This window comes from Cnephaeus nilssonii (assembly GCF_951640355.1).
Source record: "Cnephaeus nilssonii genome assembly, chromosome: 10".
NCBI lineage: Eukaryota > Metazoa > Chordata > Mammalia > Chiroptera > Vespertilionidae > Cnephaeus > Cnephaeus nilssonii.
Genome location: NC_137081.1, coordinates 8,263,941 through 8,286,737, shown reverse-complemented (window position 1 = coordinate 8,286,737; position 22,797 = coordinate 8,263,941). Strand labels below are relative to the sequence as shown.

Genomic DNA, 22,797 nt, shown 5'->3' with positions numbered 1-22,797 from the left:
CCGCCCCTCCGTGGAGCTGATCCGTGGGCCCATTCGCCGCGTCCACAATCGGGACACTCGGGGCGAGGGTGAGGCCGCGCCAGGCCGGCCCCCCACTAGCAGGCCGGCCCTCCAAACACCCCAGGCAGTTTGCACACACACGCAGGGCGCCTGGGCCTCTGGTAGGCGCCTGGCCCCAGGCTCGGCCAGGCCCCAGTACCTCCCAGAGCTAAACCAACCGTCACCGCTGCTGCCAGACGCACGTGGGAGGGGCGAGTCCCAGGCGGCCGGGCCGTGGCACCTTCTAGTGCAGGGCTGAGTCCTTCAAGGAAATAAACAACTTTTCTTTTTTTAATGCAAAAAGCCCCCCTGGAAGCGGGACTCTCCAGCCCAATCTTCCTGTCCCCAGCTGCAGGAGGCCTTTTTGGGGGGAGTGCCCGGAGCACACACGACCCACCACAGCCAACCCTACCAAGGCCCTGGTGACGGGGAAGGTGGGCTGGCTGGCCGGTCCCAGCAGCTTTGAGGACAACTCCTCTACCACCCCCTCCCCAACCGCAGGCTTGCCCAGAATGCTTCAACAGCCCCAATTCCTTAAAAAAAATAAAAAAAATAAGGCACTTCTGTTGGATTCCAAGTCTACTGAACACCCAGGGGCTCATCTAGATGGTGATGAAGTCGGTGGCGGGTCTGCGACTTCCCAGGGTCAGGCCCGCAGTGGGCAGGAAGGAGTAGGAGGTGCCCGCACTCACCACACAGCCAGGACTGCCAGCAACGGGGCTCAGGCCTCTGTGTCCTGGGTCCCAGGACACCCCCAGGGGAGGGATGGGCCTGGGAGACCCTGCCACTCTCTCCCGCTCCTCCTTGAGGGCGGGGAAGTGAGGGGTTGCTTCTGAGGGTGGGAGAGGGTGGTGAGGGGCAGTAAAGGTGGACAGCGAGGCTGCTGGGGAGGAAAGCCCAGGAGGGCAAGTCAGAAGGTCTGTCTCTACCCCGACCCCACTCTCAGGCCCGCTGCCCCCTCCACTGAGCGCCTGCTGGCAGCATATTCCTGGACGCCCGGAAAGTGTTCCACTCAGGTCATCTGAGGTTTCCTTTCCAATGTGACAAATTAGGCAAACGCGCCCGCTGCTGCAGTCCGGCACCTGAGTGTGCGTTGGGGGGAGGGGACGCCACTGGGGGGGACAACTGGGGAGAGGAGAGGCCGGCTCTCCCGCTTTCTCTGCCGCTAAAACGGCTGCGTTTGGGCCAGGTGCACGGGCCTAGGGCCTGGAGCTCTGCAGCGCTTGGGCCTCGGGGAAGCGGGTTCCTGTGCCCGGCTCCTGGCTTAGGGACACGGTGGGGGGAGGGGGGGCGGGCGCTGGGGTTCAGCCTTTCACACCCTGCCCTGGAAGGCCTGGGTCTTGCGGGAAGGCCAAGCGGAGGTCTCCAGGGACAAGCAGGGCAACCTGCTCTGCAGGGCTCTCTCAGACCAGGTCCAGGCGGTGCAGAAGGACAACAGCGTCTGTCCCCAGCCCCGCCGGCCGACAGGGGCTGCACATGTGTAAGATGTGATTCTATTTGACTTTCCAAATCAGAACGCATTGATTGGGGCCCGGAGAGTTCACGGCACGTAACTGTCTTAATTAAATCGGCGGTAAACAGACAAATCTCCTCGCCCCTGCACACAGAGCTCTGGGGGAGGCACGGGGCCTGGCAGAGGCCGGGCTTGGGGGACACTGCTTGTTTTTTGTTTTTTAAAGGAGTGTGAAGGAGGCAAAGAGTGGCGTTTCCAAGACCTCAGAAAACAGCTTAGCTGAAACCAAGACCGGAGAGAGCAGGGGGTGCAGAAAAGCTGGGGCACAGCCTGGGTTCACAGGGCAGCTCCTTGGGGGCCGCAGGGGGGGGGGGAGGAGGGCCTGGGGGTCCTGGTTGGCTGGGGAGGCTGAGGTGGATGGAGCAGAGACGCTGGGCTGTCCTCAGCCCTGCCCTTTTCTTCCCAGTCCTTTCCTCTTCCTCAGCCACTGTATCCCACTTCCTGGCACTGGGAGGGCAGAGCAGGGGCACTCGTTTAGGGGATAAGGGGGTGCTACAGTGAGTGCCCAGCACGTGGTCACTGCGGTGGGTGCCAGGTGCCTGGCAAGGGCATGAATGAGGAGGATGGTGGGAGCAGGAGCCCGTGGGAAGGTGGGAAGGAAGGTTGGTTGTAAGCCTTTGTAAGCCTTTGAGAAAGCAGGGGACAGGGAGAGTCACTCACAGCTCAGGAGTCCCCCCTTTGGCAGCCAAATGCCAACACCCGGGCAAGCCGATCTCGGAGAAGGGAGAGGGGGTAAGGCTCTCTGGTACCCTTAGCCCCTTAGCCTGAGATGCCGCCTGAGGCTGGGGAAGTGGCAGCGCCCAGGAGGTGGGCAGGACGCGGCTCTCCGAGGGCCCTGGGCAAAGGGCTGGGTCTATCCCGGAATACCTGGGCCTCCGGAAGTTACCTGGCTGCAGGCAGCCCTGGCTCCGTTTGGGGCTCCCAGGCTCAAACAAGGCGAGCTCAAGAAAATTCATCCATGTTCGAGTTGAGAGTGTAAAGGACAAGCTCTCTGTGTGTGTCAACACCAAGTCTGAGCGCCCACGTTCGGGTGTGCCCTGGAACCTCCGGGCCGGCTGCCTTCCCGCCCCCTGGGTCTGCACCATTGAATTCTCCTCACTTCTCAGCGACCAGCTTCTGACCCGAACAAGAATCTGATTTAGAAATACCCTTCATTTCGTTAGCTTGGTCATGGCAAACACTAGCTATGTTGTATTCGGTATAGAATTCGAGTTCAAGGGGATTTTCGTATAATGCTTTTCGAAAAGTCCTTTGAAAGATTTGTTTACTTCCGTAGAGCAGAAATGGACAAACAAAATGTACATCCCGCTCTGACTGAGAGGCGGAGAGGCTCAGATCGCCTTTAGATCGCGGAGATTCTGCGGAGGCTCGGACTCGGCAGACACCAGCAAATGGGCTGCTTGCAAATATCATTCAGGAATGGCCTTTTCTATTTTTAAACTGAGGTCTGGTTTCCCAGGTGGAAACATTCCTGATGACTACAAAACGCGCTTTCTAAAGGATTAGAAAATAAAAGCAAACCTTTAGAATGCGTTACAGTACGGAGGTGTCTACTGAGTGAAAGAACTATGACTCCCATCTAGGACTGGAGCTCCCCATGTAGTGAAAGGTAATCACAATGCGAACTACCGGGAGCCCCCGCCTGTGTCTTCATCACACCCGCAGGGAGCACTCCTCAGACCCCTCACGTTATCCTGGTACCGGGAGCCTGGAATTGTTGTCAACCTTCAGAACTCGCCCCTGCCCGCCCCGAGTGACAAGGACGATTGTTCGGCAGCCAAAGGGCTTGTGAAACAAACTTCTTTCACACGCTCGCACTTGCACGCCACACACAACCGCACACACAGTTGCCGGTTTTTAAAAAATGTTGCTTCTGAATGAGAGAGAGAGGAAGAGAGAGAGAGAGAGAGAGAAGAGGGAGGAAGAGAAAGAAGGGGACACTGGAGCTTAGGTAACCAACAAACCCAATTACTAGGCTTTATTGATACTAGAAGGAAAAGTTCCCCTCGTAAAATTTCTCCCAGCTTATTAGTTATTTAAATCAGCCCCGGGGCTGGAAGAGCGACGCCCAGGGCATCCGCTGTGGACTCCTGGAGGTGCAGACGTGACTGATCGGTACTGGGCACCGGGGCAGAGGCGGCCAGCGGGAGAAGGTGAGCCACTGGGCCGGGCTGCCTGGCCGGCCCGCTTGGAGGAAGCCCCGCGTGGCCTGTGGATTAGAAGTTAGAAACGAATGGGTCCCCGCGATGGCAAGGACGTGGGTGAGCAGGCCAGGGGCTGCGGAGCACCCCTACTCAGGAGGCTGGTGACAAGCCCAGGGCCTGCCTGCGTGTGGCCTCCGGGCAGGGGACCACTCAGGCGCCCAGGCCCGCTGCTGTTGGTGCGGGCTGGGAACCTTGCCATTGGGAGGCCCAGGTGAATGGACACCTTTCTGGGTCGCTGTCCTTTTCAGTAGCTGACAGTGTGTGTGTGTGGGGCGCCCGTGTGAACAGTTGAATTTATTTAAAATAAGCCCCCAATCTACCTACTGAGTCTTCTCAGCCAGAGGCGGTGATGCCCGGCTCAGCCGAGCGTGGCCGCAGGGCCCGGGGGCCGGCGCCGCGGGCGCGGCGGGACTGCGCCCCAGGACACGGCTGTCGCACCGCCTGGGCCTGGGCCGGGGATCGGGCTTCCACCGACCCAGAGGGGCTTCGGGAGACCCAGAGGCCCGGCGGGCCGCCAGCCTAGGACGCCTGTGGGCTCCCTGCCTCCTCGGATGGGCTTAGGCCGCCGAATAGACAGACGGGACTCCGTGCGTCCCGGGGTCCCGGTAAGTGCCCGCGCCCTTGGCTCCGTGGCAGGCTTGCCGCTCTCGGGTCGCGGTTCGAGGCCAGCGCGGGCGTCCCGGCTCTCTGGTCCCAGCGAGGGTTGGGTCACGCAGGCTGGCCTGGCCGGAGTTTGGGGTGCGGATGAGCTGCCGGGGCCTGGAGTTTTCAGGTGTACTTTTCACTACGAGGGGTTGGGGCGAACGGAGGGCCCCGGCGCGTTGCCTGCCCCGCGCACCGCACTTTCGGGTGGGACCGTCGGGCTGCGTCCCGGGCCCGCCCACCCCCCGCCGCATCCCCGTCGGGTCCCGAGGACTCCGGGCGGCCGGAAGGCTCGGCTCCTGGCCGCGGCGGCTCGGCGGGAGCGCAGGGCCCGGCCGCAGCCCACGCGGTGGCGCTGTCGGGAGAGGACGCCTCGGCGGAGCCTGGGACCCCGGCGGTGACCCGGGCTCGGGGGGTGAGGGGCCTTGACGACGAGTCCGGGCCTCGGGGATCTTCGCCACCTCCTGGGGCCCGGGGAGTGGAGAGGGGACCGGCCCCCCTCCACCTGGCGCGGTGCTTCCCGACGGGAAACGCGGCGGGGCTGGAGCGTGACCCCCGTTCCAACCCCTCGCCCCGAGGTGGGGGCGGGGAGGCCGCGGCCGCTCCTTGGCGTTTCGTTTTCTGGCCCCCTGGTCTCCTTCCCCCGGGCGTTTAAAGTCGGTTTCTATTTTTTAAAAACTAGATGAGCGGGGCAGTGGTTCTCCCGGTCGCCGCGGCTGCAGGAGGCCTAGCTATTAGCTCGGGCCGGTGGAGAGACCGCGTGGATCCGCAGTCCCGCGGGCGCGGCCGGGGTCGCTGGAGCAGGGCTCGGAGCCCGCGGGCACTCCGCCTCCCCGGCCTCCCAGCCCGCGGCCCTGGCCGCAGGCGCATCCCCACCTTGGAGCCAAGGCCTCCCCGGGCCCCGGAACCGGCCCTTCCCTCCCTCCCCCGCGTGGGCATCGCTCATCCCTGACGCGCGCTCTCAGCCCCTCCACCTGGGACCCCAAGCTCCGGGCCGATGCGCGCGTGTCCCTCCCTCCCAGGGGGGCGCCGTCAGGCCTGTTCCCCGGCCTCCCGGGGTCCTCTGCCTCCTGGGTGCTGGGCTCACTGCTCTAACTCCGGCTGGTTGCCCTCCTTCCTCCCCAATTAGCCGTCGCCCGGCGACTGGGCACCGTCCCGGCGGCAGGGCTGGCTCCTGGGCGGATGGGAGGACCTCCGCCGCCCCTACCTTAGGCGGCCCGACGGCTGCGCCCCGCTCCGCCCCCGCCCGGCCGCCCGGCCGCCGCGGGAGCCAGGAGTCATTCATCTTTGCCCGGCGCGGGTTGGGATGTGTCCAGCTCGGATGCCAACGGGGAAAGCGTGCGGAAAACAGAGTAAGTGTCCCCCGCCCCCCTGCGCGCGGGGCAGAACCCAGACTCCCCGGAGCAGGCCGGGAACCGGCTGGCGGGAGCCCACCCTCGTCGACCCGGCCTCCCAGGCTCCGTCTCCCCGGGCCGTGCTGGCCCCGGGCCCTGCTCCACTTGGCGCGCGCCGTGGCCAGCCCCATCCCGGCGCAGGGAAGTGGTCCTCGAAAATGTGGGTCGCCCAACTCTCCCGGACGGTTCCCGGCGGAAATTGGCTGCTGAGCTGGTGTTGGCTTCACGTGAATGAAGGCTTCCCTCCCGCCCGCCCCCTTCTGGCCCCAGCGCAGCCAGCCCAGGGCCGGGTGGCGGGGATGGTGGTGTGTTCGTGGGGGTGCGAGTGGGGTAGAGGCAGGCCGGGGTGGGTACCTAGGCACCGTCCAAGGGTTTGGATGTTGACGGTTCCCAGTTTGCCCCCTGAGCGCGTGCGGGCGTGGGGGGGAGGGGGGACTCGGCCCAACTTGCCTGTGTTCTCTAAGGGGCAGCGCCGGGCCAGCAGGGCCTCTAGGGGGGTCAGGCTGGAAATCTAGGAGCTTGGGGACGGATGCTGGGCCGTCAGAGGCCCGCGTGGCCCAGCGGGGAGCGGACTCCTAGGCCTGGCACCGGCGCCCCGTTCCCAGGCAATCGGGCCTAGGCCGTCCAGGGTAGCTTTGGGGAAGGAAGGTTGGCCGGAGTGGTGGGCAAGCGCGGCAAAGCATCGGTGTCCCGAGACAGAAATCAAGCGTTGCCATTAACAGTGCAGGCTGCCAAAGAAAGGAGAAGGCCTGCGAAGAGCTAGAGAGAAAAGGGGAGAGCAGGGACAGAAGAAAAAACATGCATATGCAAGCCCAGCAAAAAAGATCCCTTGACTTTTAAAATAACAAATCTCAGTGATTGTGAAAGACAGGCGACCTTTGACTAAATGATATGTGAAAATAATTGGGAGTAGGGGGAGAAGGGAAAATTTGAGTGCATTCCAGACAAAAAGTCAGCGAGAAGCAAGCTGAGAGATAACAATGCCCCCCACCCCATGGGAACTCTGTGCTGTGAGGACTGCAGCAAACGATCCGGGAATGCACAGAAATGCATTTTGGGTCAAATTAATTTTTTTAAAAAGTAACCGAAACAAATTTCTTTCTTGAGTATGATTTTGTTTTTAAAACGTTTGGAAATAAACCTCTTGAGGACTACGAAACGAAACCAAACAAAACTTGTAGAGTCATCATAATTTATTTACTGTTTTAAAAAAATAGAAAATCCTAGTAAAAGGCAAAAACGTTATTTAAAGTTTCTTATTGTCAAAATTAAATACGCTGGAAATAATTGCTTACTTCGATTGATATAAGATCAATACAAAAACTGTGCAGTTTCTATATAAAAGCTTATGCAATTCGAAACATAAAAGCCTTTATTAAGGACAAAACTCTAAGGGGAAATAAAACACACACACACACCGGACATATATCACAAAACTTCTTAAAATTCTCATTTAAATCGAAAGATATTTGTAAAATGTGTTACTAAACATAAGTCCACATTCAAAATACAATTCTGGTAGTAATTCATATTATTCAACATTTCCCTTTATGCTAAATGTAATTTTAAATAGTTGGAGTTCTTTCCCCCCAAATGATATAAAAAATGGACAAGAGAAAGCAGTGAATTTGCTTTTAATAAAGAGGAAGCAATGAATTGAAAAGGGAGCGGAATCTGAAAACAAACCAGCCACAATGTACATTTAATTGTACATAATTGTATGCTTTATTTAAATCGCCCTTCTCGGGAGTTTAATAATTTAGAATCAATAGCTCCCTTCAAAACATAATAAAATATTTACACTTTATAAAATATTAACCGATTAACAATACGGCCGTGTTGTTTATAAAAGTGTAACTGAGGTCCTGTAATCATGCTGTTGACATAAGCCTGTGAGGTTAGGGAAGTGATCCTTCGCAAAATGTAAATGATCTTCAAACAGTGGCGTTTATAAAATAGCTCATTAATGACTTAAGATTGAATCGCTCCAACCATTCGCATCATCAGATATAATAATAGTGACGAATCAGACAGTAACGATCCTGGCTAAACCACTCGCATTTCTTTCCCTCCCCAGAAGTACTGAAGACCTAATATCACCAATTCTTCTAAGTTCCTGGACATTGATCCAGAGGAGGATCCCGCCTTTCAATACCAAGGTAAGGAAAGAAACAGCATTATCATCGTTGTTGAGATGTTAAATAGGAATGCGCCTTTCACCATTTTGAAAACAGGCTCAAACTTTGACAGTGGTGGCTGGTTTTTGCAACACCCCCTTCCCATCCCGACGGGGTAGGATATATAAAGAAGAAAGTTTGTCGATCAAACTTACAGTTTGCTTCTTTGCAGCCCCCAAACCCTTTCAGCTACCACCGCGAGCAGATTTACTTGAGCCACCTTTTTTTTTTTTTTTTCCTCGCCGACGTGAACGGTGCGTTTTCTCTAACCGGTGCGTTTGGGGTGGGATTTAAGGAATAAAAATGGGGAAAAGAAAACGCTGCCTAAAACTCCCAGGGTGGCTCCCCGCAGGTTTACGGCTCGGCCGGCCTCCCTTCCCGGCAGGGCTCCGGACGCCTCGGGAGTCGCCTCGGGCTCCTTTGAAATTGGGTGGGCGGCGCCTGGGTGCGGGGTTCTCCGGGATCTGGGCGCGGAGACTCCGGCCGGGGGGCAGGTTTCGCTTCTACCGTCCTTGCTGCTCCAGAGGCTCCCCTACTTTTTAGGGGACGGCCGTGCGCGAGCCGTCCACCGGGTGGGTGCGCCGAGGGGACCGGGGCCGGGCCGCGGACTAGGCTAGCGAGACTTCCCGCGGCGGGTGCGCGGGTGCAGAGAAGGTCCGGGCTCACCCCCGAGCGCGTTTCCCGAAACCGAGTTTAGTTTGGCCCTCTGGCGCCGCCGTACAGTCAGCACTTCTTAAGGGGGACCGGTGGCTTGGGCGGCGGGGTGTGGGGAGCCCTCGGGTCCTGGGGATCAGGGAGAGCCAAGGTGTGCTGGAGGGACGAAAGGCGCGGCCAGCTGAGGGGGTCTTCATTGGCCGCAAGGCCAGCGGGGTCGTGTCCACGCGTCCCGCCCCAAACCCGGCCCTCGAGTGTCAGCCGGCGCCCTAGGCACCTGGCGGGGGGCCGCGGCTCCTGCCCACGTGCTTTTCTTTAAGGAGGTTGCGCGCCCAAGCGGGACCTCAGGGACAAAAGCGCGGCCAGAGCCCGGCCGGCTCGGCGAATGCCCCGTGCCACCTTAAATGAACGCCGCGGCCGGAGCCGGGCTGCGGGAGGCTGCCGCCGCGGCGAGCGGCAAAAGTTTGGGGCTGAGTGACGGCTTCCCCGGACCCGCTGGAGACGCCCCCGCACGGCCCCCCAGGAACCGAGAGGCTTGGTCCTCGCCGCCCAGCTCCGCCCGCGCTCGCAGCCCGGGGCCCGAGCCGCTGGAGGTCCCTGGAGTTCCAGCCCCGCAGCCGGGGGACCGGCGGCCCCGTCGCCCTCGCTGCCACCTCGGCACGGCCTCCGGGGGGCTCAGGCGGCACCGATCGAGATGTCGCCGGCGCTGCGAGCACTCCGGGGACTTCATCCAGGGATGCTCCCGGCTCTGCGCCCCCCACACAGCGCTCTCTCCAGTGCCACCCCCGGCTCGGCGGGCAGTGCCAGCGCGCCTGCCGTTTGGGACACCCGCGCTATTGTTCTGGACCCGCGATCGTGCCAGCTCTGAGGGCGCAGCGGCCTTCTCCGCGCGCGCGGCGGGCCCGGTCGGCTGGCTCCGCGCGGAGGGGGAGCTCGCCGGCACCGGGAAAAGTTGCTCCGAGGGGCGGAGGCGGTGGGTGGTGGGCGGAGGCGGCGGGTGGGGGAGGCGGTAGCCCTCCTATCTCCAAAGTCGAAAGTACTCGGCGCAGTTAGCCGGACCCGGAGCCCAGGCAGCCGCGGCCACCTCCTGCGAGCCGGTCTGCGCCTCCGCGGGGACACCAGGCGACCAGCGCCAGCCCGGTCGCTGCCGCCTCCGCGCCAGGACGAGTGCGCCTCGGGGCTGGGAGAGGCAGCCGCACCCTGGACCCGCCACGAGGAGGAGGAGGAGAAGGAGGAGCAGACCCCGGGCCCCGGCGCCCGCTGGCGCCCGGGAGCACCCGCCGCTCGCGCGGCACTCGGTTCTCAAGCCTCAGCCCTCCGCCGCCCCGCGCGCGCGGTCCCTGCCACACGGCTCTCCCACCGCCGTCTCTCCTCTTCCTCCTCCTCCTCCCTCTCCCCGGCCTCCCACCCGCCTCTCGCCAGTCCCTCTACCTCCTCCGCAGCCCCGCCGCCGTTGGGTCGCTCGGCTCCCAGCGATTGATTGATTGATGTTTAATTTCCTGCCAGGCGGGGCCCCCCTCCCCCGGCCACCTCCCCAGCCCTCCTCCCCGCCCCCCACTCTCCGCGTTCGCCGCGGAGGACCAGCCTGGCTTGGGTGTAGATCTCTCCCCCCCAACCCCCATCCCGAAATCATCCAGAGACCTCCCCCGCCCCCACCCCAAATTATTATTTTGGAGGCGCTAGATCTGGGGACGGAAAGGGGGAGGGGGAGAAATCGGAAACCGAGGACTACCCAAAAGGACTCACTTTGCCTGATGACTCAACGCAACTAATAATCATCTCCCTCTCAGTGTCTGTCCCTGCGGCTGGTCAGGGAGTCTGGCTCCGGCTGCTGGCGGCGGCGGCCTGGAGGGGAGAGGCTGGAGGTGACAGCCCGGGCGGCCGCCGCGTCCTCTCCCGCGCGCGGTCCCGGCTCCCCGCGCCTCCCCGGCTCCCGGTGGCCCCGGCCCTGCGGCTCGGGCCGCGGTCCTCGCGAGCTAGCAGCCCGGCGGAGCGGCAGCCCGGCCCGCCTCCGCCGCCTCCCGGTCCTCAGCCCTTTCTCTCCAGATCGGGTCTCCGCGGCGGAGGTGCGAAGGGCTTTTTCTGCCTCGCCTCCTCTCCCCTCCTCTGCGGCCCCCTCCCCCGCTCGCTCGGTGCCCCTTCGGAGGAGCCCTCCTCTCCCTCCCCTCCTCCCCCTCCCCTTCCCCCCCAATCATCATCATCATAACTGCCATCCCCGCGCTAGAAGGCACCCTGACCCGGGACCGTGCGCGCGGGGACCCGGGGCGGAGGCGAGGGGCAGAGGGAAGAGGAAGGAAGCCCAGGCGGGCACCGCGCGGCAGAGCACCACAAACTTTCCACCCTGGACTCGCTACTTCTGCTCCATGGACAGAGCCCCAGCCAGCCGAGCTACAGACAGACCGTGAGCAGTAAGTACGTGGCGACGACTCCCGCGCCGCGTCTGGACTTGGGGAAGCCCCGGCTCGGGCTCCGTCCCCGCCCCGCAGCGCGCAGCCTCGGGGCCGGAGGAGCCGAGCGGGAGCGGGCGAAGTCTCTGACCGCAGCCCCGGGGCTCCGTCCCCGCTCCCCGCCCCTCGGCCACCCCCGCCTGGTCTCGGGGAGCCTGGCAGCGCGGCTTCTCCCGCGGCCAGAGCGCCCGAGAGGATGCCCGGCGCGCTCTGCGGGGCCGGCTCCGGCTTCCCGGGGTGTCGCGACAGGGTGGTGCCATTTCATCAGGTGTCTCCCCCTCCTCCTCCGCCGCCGCCCTCCCCCCCCCCCCAAAAAAAAATCCCGGGGTGCCGAGATCGGTGGGTTCCCCGAGGAGGAGAGCGCTGCCAGTCAAGCGACCCGGAGGAAAACTTTTTTTGGAGAGATTTGAACATGGGGGTTGATCAAGGCTAGTCCTGGCTGCACTAGTAATTTAAAAGCTTCTCATTTACTTTTTATTTTTGCTTTTGGATTTCATGCTGCAGAGCTTTTAAAAGAAACCACGTAGGATAGGATCGTAGGAAGATAAGAAAGTTCCAACATAACAATGGTAGCCCCTGCCCTTGGGAGGAAGGTTATTGGGGGACATTCTGATGAACACCTCCCAATGTTTCTGGATGCTTCTGACCGTGGGACTAGGGTTGATTTTGTGCAAAGTGTGCGTGCGTTTCCAGACCGACGCGGTCCCGGTAGAAGGCAGGGACTCGGGGCTCCCATAGCCAGGCCTCGGGCTCCGGCCCGGCCGGGAACAGCGCATTCATTCATCGTGGGGTTCATTTGGTTTCGTTTAGACTTGTGCGCACCCCCACCCCCCACCCCCAGTGAGCGGTGGGATGCCTGTTTATGAAGTTCACTTTCCCCACAACCCGAGCCCCCGACGGCGAGGCTGCCGCACCCGGGCACAGTTTGTGCCCACCTGTCCCAGCGGGCCGGCTGCTGCTCCTGGGCGCGGGCCCCGACGGCACCGCGGGGGCGAATGAGTCCCCGGGAAACAGCGACGGGGCCGGGGCGCGGGGCTCCGCGGGGCGTGCGGCGGGGAGGCGTCCCGGCCCGCGCCCCCGGGCGGCGTGGGAGGAAGTCGGTGCGGCGGGGCCGCGTCGCTCCGCCACTGGCCTGAACGTCTATCACGTGTGTGAGCGGTTTTCCCTCTTTTTCTCTTCCCTCCCCTTTCCCTCCCCCCGCCCCCTCCCTAGGTCCCTGCGCGTTTTATTGCGACCTGCCGGTGGGAACTTTGTCTCCGAGCCGGAGCAGCATGGAGCGGCGGAGCGAGAGCCCGTGCCTGCGGGACAGCCCCGACCGGCGCAGCGGCAGCCCCGACGTCAAGGGGCCTCCCCCGGTGAAGGTGGCCCGGCTGGAGCAGAACGGCAGCCCCATGGGAGCCCGCGGGAGGCCCAACGGCGCCGTGGCCAAGGCCGTGGGAGGTAACAGCCCGCGGCGGGGAGGCGCGCAGCGGCGGGGAGGCGCGGGGCCGGGGCCGGTGTCAGGGTTCAGGTGCGTCGGGCTCCCGCGCGGGGTAGGACGGTGTAGGGTTACAGGAAGCGGCTGCCCGGTCGCCGGATCAGGCCCCCGTCGCCTCTCCCCGGTGACTGGGAGCTTCATCTCCAGTTCCGACCGGAGAGCGGCTCACCCAGGGGGTGGCATGTTTTGGGCACTTTGCCACTCACTGTGCGCCGAGGTGTTGGCAGGTTTATGTCACAGCCAGCTAACTGTTTCTAGATTTTCCTAGAGAGCTTTTTTGGGGATTTCACTCGGTTGCCTGGCCTCGCAGTGTCTGGTGTAGGGATGAAGTTCAGGTACGTGCGCTTTGGGTGGACGAGGAGCTTTCCATGCTCCGTCCGGTGCAGGAGCAGGAGGGTTGTCAGTTACCTTGCAGTTAGGACAGGGCTCGGGGACCCGTGAGTCACCGCCGGGGGTCTTCCCTGCCACATTTCACGTGTGAAATAAAGAACCATGCATCTGTCAGGCCCTGAGCGGCTTCAATGCTACTGTTTCCTATAGAGTTTTCAGTCCTATGCGTTCGTAACTTCGTTAGGAATTCTAGCACAATAGGTAAAACAGCATAGTAGCCTTATTTCCTTTCCAGGAATTCAGTATTATTAAAAATAAACTTTTGAGGGTTTTTTTTCTACTAGTGAAACAGCTACTTTCTTTTAAAGTGGTTAGGGAAAGTAATTTTATAAAATGAAGATGTGCAAGGAATTGATACATTACTCAAATATTTTGAGGTTTATATGCCATTTGCCAGTTGTTGTTTTTTTTTTAGAAATAAAATGCATATTTCTCCATGGTATGCAGTTTTATTGTGCTTGGGATAAATGACTTTTAACTTTTTTGCTTCTAAAGTTTTTCTTTGTCCTAAAATTTTCAGCAGTAGCCTATTTAATACAATCCTTTATATTAGCCTGTTGTAATGTTACAAAACCCTGGCAAAACTTAGTGATGAGCTCCAACCCCAGGTCCTAAATAACCATAGTATGTATTTTGAAGTAATTTTTTAACATGTTCACTCCCCTTTAAAGAGTTAAATGCAGGCATTTTATAAAGTAGCAGGGTTTTATTTTTACTTATTTTGCTATGACTGTCTTGATGGTAGACATTCAGGATGGTTTGCTTTAGATCCTTATATTAATCATCTCCCTTGAGAAGCATTCATTCTCACCATTTTTAAAGCTTTAAAAAATTAGTTGGCTATAAATGGTAGCTCACACATCTTCCATTTTAGGGGCTTGAAGACATCTTTTAATGAAGCAAAAGAAAACTTGTAGCTCTGTGACCCACTTTTAAAAGTGGTATTTATTAATGTTCTGTCTTGAGCCTGGAGCAATAAGTTTTGACTTTTCATATCCTTTTTTAATATATGCATGTAAGAGAGAAAAATATATAGTGGCTATGTTGGATGATATGATATGCGCTGATAATGGATAATGTTTGATTAAAAAACTTTTAGAAATCCTTGGAGGATTTGTTCTCAAAGTGGCCTTATGCATAAAGAAAAAACATAGACTGGAAATTTTGGTTTCTTTCTGAAGACCTAGTAAAATTCACTAAATTGAGAGACGTTTCTAAATATTTTTGATTATAATTATTAACAATCGTGCTTTCCAAAAACAAACTTTATTTATATCATATTGAACTGTGAAAGACACTGCCTAATTTTGATAACCAGGGCTACCTTTAGTGTAAAATAGTAGTTGCTTTTCTTATTTTCTGAGACTATAATTCACATTTGATCACTTGTTATAAATTTGATGTAAAGTAAATTTATTAAGTCTTGGTGATGAATAATAGATTTGTTTCAACAAACTACTTTTGTCACTTTTTCTGAGCTTTAGCTTCATTTAGTAATAACAAAGGTCTTACTAGCTGCTTCCAAACTGCAAATAAAGATGACATTATTTTGTCTCAACAATTACCATTTATAACACTTAATAGTAAAGTGGTTTAAATAGTTTACACATGGTGGATTTTTAAAGATTTTTAAAAAAGAAAAATTTTACTCTATATAGCATAATAAGTTGGAAAGATTTTAATTTAGAAAGCTTTAAAATGTAACAACCAGAACATAAAATTTCAGTAATACAAAGTTTTCTTATTGAATGTTAATGATTATGTTAGGGATTTACATTTATATACAGTAGTTTCCAAATGTGCATTGAAATGTTAATAATTTCATTTTCTTGTAACTTTTAATCACGCACAGATTGGAGAAAAGCAAAGCTTTTAAAAATGCACATTCTAAATTTAAAAAATGTTTAAAATATATTTCTATTTAGCAGGTTTTCATACTTGAAAGACTTTATATTTTGGAGCGTAGTATAAATAAAAGACAGATTATATTTCTATCACCCTACCTCCTTTTGTTTAAATTTTCTTTGTGAAGCAACATAATAAGTGTAGACAACTACAAAAATACAGCTCTGCATTGCTATTACAATCTTCAGGTATATTACAGTCTTGTAAATGTTGAAAAGGTTGCTATAATAATGACTATAATAATATGTTTTAAAAATAGAGCTCAAAATTTGGGAGGATGTATTTGTTAATCTTTAGTGATGTTAGAGGGAGCTCCCCCCTAAAAATAGCAGAAATTATCGTTAATTATTGTTAATTGTTTATTGATAAAATGGCAGTTTATCTTACTGCTTTGATAAACAGTGAGTGGATAAATGTTTCTGAGTGCATTGGTTGCGATAGTAAAATTTTTTAATTTATTTTACTTTTTTGCTATTCTACTTTTTGAGGGGGGGTTGCTTTATTTTAGTGTCTGGCTTTTAACTAGTTGAGGTGGTAGATCACTATCACAGTCCTCCAGGTTGCGTTTTAATAGAGGACTGAAAAGTTCGTGCATCGTTTACAATGTGGTTAGCTTCAGGAGACTATAAGAAAGGGGTCAGTTTTACTTTGTCTTTCCAACACTTTCTAGGATGTTTTTGCTCTTATCTTAGTGGTGTTTTAAAGCATGTATGTAATAAAATATACGTGCTCAGATGTGTATGACAGCTTTTATAGAAGGTCCTCAGGAAGGAAAAAAACAGGCTAATATCTCTTTAAAAACCATATGAAGGCCAGGAGAGAGTTTAGAGCAGGCAAGAGCACGGTGGTGTTGACAGCTTTATATCCCTGCTGGGTAACATTCACTTACCCGAACTGGCGTTCCTTGTCAGCTAGTAATTCACTCCATAAGGATTTTGGAAAAGGATGATTAATGGTGGGGAAATTTATATTTGTAAAATTGGTGATTAAAACTTACAGATCTATTTGAAGATTTAGAAAAAAGCAAAGATGATGTAAAAGATGACGAAAATAAGAATCAGATGATCCTTTCTCCCACCATTAGCATAAGTACCTACAATGCTCTGCTGCATGTAACACTTCAGCCACGCAACCTCCAGCATAAACTGAAAGTGATGCCAACCAAGTCCCAGGGCCAGCCGGGCGCGCTGCCCCTGCGCGGAGCCACTGGCCCGCCGGGCGGGAGGAGCATTCACTGAGTGTGCTTCATTCATTGTTCACAGGAGCAGTTCCATTTTTTACTGTTTGGATTCGGGAAGAACTTCCAGACAGCTTTATTTAAACTGAGTGAACAGTGCTGGAGTCTACCAGATGGTGCATTTGCTGATAGGAGGCATGGAACATCAGACATCTTTTTGAGATTTTTCATGTTCCTGTGACTTTTGATGCTTGTATTGGGGTTAAATGTTCTGGATTTTAGGTGGAAATGTTTAAACACTGGGAATAGTGATATTTGCTTTTTGTTTGGGGGGGGGGAGGAGGAGAGAGTTCGTTTTTCATATCATTTAATTTTGCTAAAGAATCCTCTGTTGAAGCTATCTTAGGACTAGTTGACCGGAAGTAGACCTATACTTCCTGCTGTCAGGCAGCCCTTTCAAGAATGTAGCTGTCTTGTTGCAAGGAGACAAAAATGATTATTCTCCACACACTGATGCCTTCACGTCGGAGAACAAATGGGATCAGTATTGCTGGGCAGTGCCTCCCTGAGCGCTGCACATTGTCTAAGTGTCTACACGGGGGTCATTCCCTTTTCCATGGGGAGTAGGAGGCATGCAGCTCCGGTTGGGGGCAGTCAGCATACTAGCAGTTGTAGAGACACACGTTTCTGTTTGAAAGGAGCGCCGGTATGAAAGGGTAGAGATATTGACGGAGTGAAATGCATTAAATACTTAGAAACGGAGAGACATGGTGTCGACATGGGAAAAACAGAGCAAATGTTACATTCGTTTTAACCAAGGATAGGTACCGGCATGCTTGTAGGGAGGAGTCATTGCTTCCAAAGAGAAAAGATGGTGTTTCCCTCTTCCATTCCACTTTTTTTTTTAAGGGTTTAAGATCTTTGAAATAGAATGAACTTAGGGATGGGGTCATCCAGCCATCGAGCATGTCCTCTGTAGTTTTGCTGAGGTAGAAAAATAGCCCTTCTCGAAAGTGTTTTTAGTCCTTGGCCTGTTATTAAAATAAAGATATACTTGGTTAAAAAAAAAATCTATGCAGTGGAACATACACATTAAACAGAACATAGGGTATCCGCCCCTCCAAGTCCTGAGCATAATTTGATGTTTTGAGTAATTTTGGAAGCCCTATGTTCCATCAGCAGAAACCCACTGGCCATTATATATTCAAGATCCTCTGCAGGGAAGTGTGTGTGTGTGTGTGTGTGTGTGTGTGTGTGTGTGTGTGTCTGCGTGTCTGCGTGTGTTGGAACTGCATGGAGGCCTGGAGGCATTCTGCTCTGTCACCCCCACAGAAGGCAGGAGCATCCCCCTTTCCCAGGGATGTGACCAGAATCAGCCTCTACACCTAGGAGTCCTGTGCTGTCTTCTTTGCTTTTTTTTCGACTATATCTGTGGGGAAGGAAACAGACCGGTCATCATTTGTTAGCTCTTTAAGAATATGAATGAGTTATTTTAAGAATATGGAAATCAGTTATATTCCAGGTAATTAGTTGGTAATTATTTGGTATATCTGGCAAACAGTCAGGTTTGGTGGTTACACTTTGATAATTAAAAACCCTTCTTCTCCTTTCTTTTTTCTTTCTTCTCCTTTTGAAGAATCCAGTGTAGGAACAATTTATATGTATATATCAAAAAGACATTAGATTACTCGGCTAAATGAATTTCAAATTGTAGTATTTTCTTTGGCCTTTTTAGAGATTTTTGGGTTTCTGTTGAGATGAAAATGGCCCATTTTCTCACTATTAAAAAAGTTTCTTATAGGTAATAATCTCGCATTTGGGTGCATACAGTATGTACACAGTTTGTTATATTTCAGGAAATTTAAACTTTATCCTACATAGCATGTAAATAAATAAGAAGTCCTTTATATTCTTTTACCTAAAAAGTAGTCCTTTTTTTAAAAACCTATATAACTAATGTATGATAACATAGTAGTTTTTACTCTCTGCCTTACATGAATGCTAAGATACAATGGCATTTCTGGAACACATTGAAAGATGAAGCATTTGACAAAAGTTGTATGTGTAACAGTTTGTCAGTGAAGAGTGACAAGTGGGAAATGACAAATGAAATGTTGGCATCGTCACTCTTTATTTTGATAAAAATGTCTCAATTTGCAGTGATATAATACTGCGTCGTATTATTTCATGAGTTGTGTGAGATGCATAAGGGGAATTTAGATTTTGTGAACGGAAAATTAGCAGCAAAACTCTCTTTTCAGAAGCTTTGGCAGCAACTTCCTCCTCCCCCAGCTCCCCAAGAGTAAGAACAGCAGTGAAATGTTGGATCTGACCCACACATTTTAACTCGTTATTTTTTGAGAAAGAAAGAGAGAGAGAAAGGAAGAAAGAAAGAAAGAAAGAAAGGAAAACTGAAAAATGGCTTCGAGTAGGAGACCTTTAAGCTTAGCTGGAACAAATGAAGAAGAGAGTTTGTCTTTTCCTTTTCATTCTTCTCCTTAGACTCGAGCAACTTAGAAATGAGTGACTTCCCTCTGCTGGCTTGGATTGTGTGGGGCCTTCTCCCTTCCAGTCCCCACTGCTTCTCAGCATTAGTTTGGGGTGCCAGGAAGGAGAGCTGTGCATTCCTTTTATCTTAAGGTGCAAAGGAGACTTGAAGATTGTCTATGTGCTGACAATGGGGTTTTTATATACAAAAAGGATTCATCACCCTACTCCTTAGGGGCAATGTGATAGATATTCCAAGTCCAAGGAGAGGGCCCTGAGTGGAACTGAGGTCTGAGTTAAAACGAAAGCCAGTTGAGGACTTACAGATTTCCCCAGAAGGCCCGCCAGCCTGTGCAGCGAGCTGTTTTCCAGGCTCTGAAGGCACGTCGCTGCCCTTCTTGTCAGCGATCAGCCAAACATTTATTTTCTTCTTTTACATGAAACAAGCCCCACAGCCCTTCACGCTGCACGGTGTTTACGTAAAAATGTTCCATGGTGGAGTTTTCAGAATCATGGACCTCTGTAGAATTTCTGTTTTGTTTTGAAGTAACAGAGCTGTTGTGCTGTTTAATAGCGAGGGACTTAAAAACGGTGACAAAATCACCATAGTTAAGTGGCGGGGAAAGGCTGCAGCTGAAATGATCGTTGACAACTGATGTCCTTCGCTCCTCGTTTGCAAAGTTCTTCTTCGTCTAGATTTTTTAAAATGTAGGCAGAAATGACTGTATGTGGAGTACCTTGTGCCTTAGACATATTGTGCCAGTTGGGTTTATGGCATTTGATTTTAACATTTTAAGTGATGTGTACACGTATAAACTAGCGAGCGTAATCGTTCCTAGTGTGACAAATGCTTAAAATAAAGAAAAAAAGCATGAATAGAAATTTCAAGAATTTGAACCTCGAACTAAAGTTATCCACCAAGTATACCCGTCTCATATTGTAGTAAGAACAAGCTTTAGGTGTGGTTCTGACACGGTAGGATAAGAAGACCGGGGGAAGTACTGAATTTCAAGTATAATTGCTTCCGGTATTATTACTGGTTGCTAGTGTGTAAGGCACATTGGGTTCTGCCCGTAACAAGTTGCCTTCTCTTTGGCATGGAGAACTGTCTCACCACCGTGGGTTAGTGAACGGCAGCCTGACATAACAAGCAAGATCAAAAAGGGAAGGGGAAACACTGCCGTTATGAAGAATGTGCGTTCCCATCAGACTGGGGTGGGGGTGGGGGGGGGACGACCCTGCACAGGGACTGAGGTTGCACAGCGCTTTGTGACTCTTGTTTTGCTGCAGATTTGCGCAGGTGTGAGAGGCAGCGACAGAGACTCTAGTCAAAGCAAGTGCCTTCCAAAGAGGGGATGCCTGGTTTTCATAGAAACAGTTTGAATTTCATTATATCGAGCACAGATATCTTTTTCTTTCTTTTTCTTTATTTTAAAAATGTCTTTAATTGTCTTTGTATTTGGCTGGGAAGTAAGTGTGTCAGGGTATGGGTGTTGTTGTTTTTTGTAACTGAATAAGATGGATTTTCAAGTTTCCTTCTTTCCCATATTAAAATTGGATACTTTTATCGCACGTGTTCCAATTATTTATACATGGAAGGGAAGGCAAAATTGCTAGCTTCGTAGGAAAATGCATTCCTCTCAAGATTCTTCAAATAGCAGTGTTTTCAGAATATTTTTTGGGGGGGCGGGGTTCACGGAACAAGAACTTTTCTTTGTCATAATCCGAAGACGCTAAGAGAGCAGCATGATCAATGCCTCTCTGAGTGTCGTAGTAAAAGAAAATGACTTGCCTTGTGAGGCAGGGGAGAGTTTATGTTGTTTTGGACCCATTTCCCGAGCAGTGATCGAAAACAGATTACAATAACAATTATACAGTGGGAAGATGCAATATCCATTTCTGTTTTAATTGAGCGAAGGAATAATAAAAACATCGTTAAGAAAAATGAGGTGGACCTGTCACACAGCGTACACATTTCTCGTCCTGAGGAAGATGCAGAATAACCCAAGTGCTTTGCCCGGACTCCGCTGGGCTTTTCTCTACAAGCTGTCCGGGGGAGGACCACCTGGTTCCTGCTCCTCCCCAGGAGGTTCGGAGAGGAGCCCGTGGGAGGCAGATGCTTGGGAGATATTAAAAGTGCTCGTTGATTGCCCAGCCGGAGGGGTTCCGTGGTTGAGTGTCAACCTGTGAACCAGGAGGTCACGGTTTGATTCCTGGTCAGGGCACATGGCCAGCTTGCAGGCTCGGTCCCCAGTGTGGGGCGTGCAGGAGGCAGCCAATTGATGATTCTCTCTCATCATTGATGTTTCTATCTCTCTTTCACTCTTCCTTCCTCTCTTAAATCAATTAAACATATACATATATATATATATATATGTGTGTGTGTGTGTGTGTGTGTGTATATATATGCACAGTGTCATTGATTTTTGTCTTCATATACAGTGTGAGAAGGTATACCATATTTTCTTTTATTCTACCTGAGGTGTAACTATCTCCTCTTTTTTTTTTTTTTTTAACTGTTGTCAATGGAAGTGAGAAGTAACGAATGTTCCTCTTGTTAGAGCCCTGCCTGGGAAAGGTTAGGTGTGGTCCCCGGGCCTGTTGCTCCTCCTTCTCTGGACGCCATAACCAGGCTGACGGGGAGGGAGAGAGTGAAGGTGAAAAATGAACACCCTTATTACTTCTCGGCACACTGGGGGTTGTGGGGGACCCCGCGTTCCCACGTGCACTGTCCCCTGACACTTAGGCACATAGACTCTCACCGGAGATGCAGGGGCTCTGGCTTCCATCGGCAATGACTGGGACCATTAAATCCAGGCTCCCCCACATTGCTGAGCCCCCCGCCTCCTGGCCTGGGAGGGGAGCTTTCAGCAACGTGGAGACAGCCCCAGGCCCCAGGCCCCAGGCCCCAGGCCCCAGGCCCCAGCCCACATCAGTGGCCAGTGCCCTTTCCCCGGAGGCTGGGGTTCTGACTCTGTTCCTAGACACTGGGCGCCGGAAGCTTGGGCGAAGACAGTGGCCAGAGCCCAGGCAGTGGAGTTAACCTCTGCTCGTGTGGCGTGAACGAACCTCAGACAATGCTGGCGATCCGGCAGCAGGAGCCTGGGGTGGAGGCTGTTGACTGTTATGGAGAAGAGGTCTGTCCTCCGTGGCTCAGAGTGGTCTCGGGCTCAGTATTTAAAAAGCTTTCTGAGAGCGGCACGAGGAAAGGAATAGGAGAGGCAGGGAACCCCTCCCGTTGGGGGTCTCCTAGTCCCACCCTGTCCCGCGCATCCTCTGCCTCTGAGTGGAATTTACATCAAACAGCTCAAGAGGCTTAAAACATTCAGTTCAGAGAGCCCAGTTAATAGTGCTTTCATTACAAACTTTTGTCCGCAAAGGGTTTTTCAGTTTTAACATTTACATAGCCTAACGGCGTTGACGAATGCCATGAGCTTTAAGGGTCTTTTAGTGGTTCTGTTTTCTCTGGACCTTATAATTTAAACCTAAACATTAATTCTGGGTGGAACTTGGCATCGCGTCTTCTTGCCTTGGAGGGAATTTTTGTTCTACAATAAAAGTATTTTTTTTTTCATACAGTCACCTTCTCCATGTCTCCCCTCCTCCAAGTAAATAGCAGCTAAATAGTCAAAGGTTTTAAAAGGGCTTATTTAGTTCAAAAGAGGGAGTGATTATTTTAGGTGAATTTAACAATTTTCCATTAGTTCACATTGCAAGCTAGTGTTTTTGATATGAACAAGAAAGATCTGTGAGGCTGATAATGCAATGAAAATATTTTTCCTCTCTTTCTCGCTCTCTGTCTCTCTCATATACTGAAGTCATGTGGTAACATTTTTTTTAAATAAAATTATATTTCATGACCCTTGAAACTTATAAATCAGTTGCTTGTCTTCTTCATTAGAAGTGGAGAGACATACAACATTAGTTTACATCAACTGGAATTATTACGTTGACTAGAAGGAAAGGAGTTGAATCTCACTTTTAAGTAATGAAGTGACTGTATTTCCCAGTATTTGTTATTTTGGAAAACATACTTACACTAGGATTCTTACAATGATCTTTTCTATATGTCATTGTTATGTTCAAGTTAAACTGCTATAGGAATCTGATGACAAGGTCATTGTGAAATTAAGAAACAAGTGCAGAAGCCCAGCAGGGATAAAGTGCCATCACTTGATAACCAGAAGGTGTTGAGAATGCTGGTGAGGGGTACCTTCCTGGAGAAAGGCGTGCGTGGAGGATGGGGCTGAGCGTGGGTACCCCCCCCGCCCCCCAGCTTTGCCAGGCTTCC

The 22,797-nt window shown here is 52.6% G+C and overlaps 1 protein-coding gene across 7 annotated transcripts in view; it reads left to right on the top strand.

Annotated features, from left to right (window-relative positions):
- The window catches only part of SATB2 (SATB homeobox 2), a 219,051-nt gene that overhangs the window by 28,049 nt on the left and 168,205 nt on the right, over nt 1-22,797 (top strand). For 2 of the 7 annotated variants that reach the window (XM_079781988.1, XM_079781984.1), the window contains exons 1-2: nt 7,075-11,031; nt 12,283-12,510. In XM_079781988.1, the coding sequence (XP_079638114.1) occupies nt 12,342-12,510 (169 nt within the window). In that variant the 5' untranslated portion in view covers nt 7,075-11,031; nt 12,283-12,341. Of the gene's footprint in view, nt 1-5,199; nt 5,751-5,820; nt 5,953-7,074; nt 11,032-12,282; nt 12,511-22,797 lie in introns of those variants that run through there. The other 5 variants (XM_079781989.1, XM_079781985.1, XM_079781986.1 and 2 more) reach the window with 5 other exon arrangements.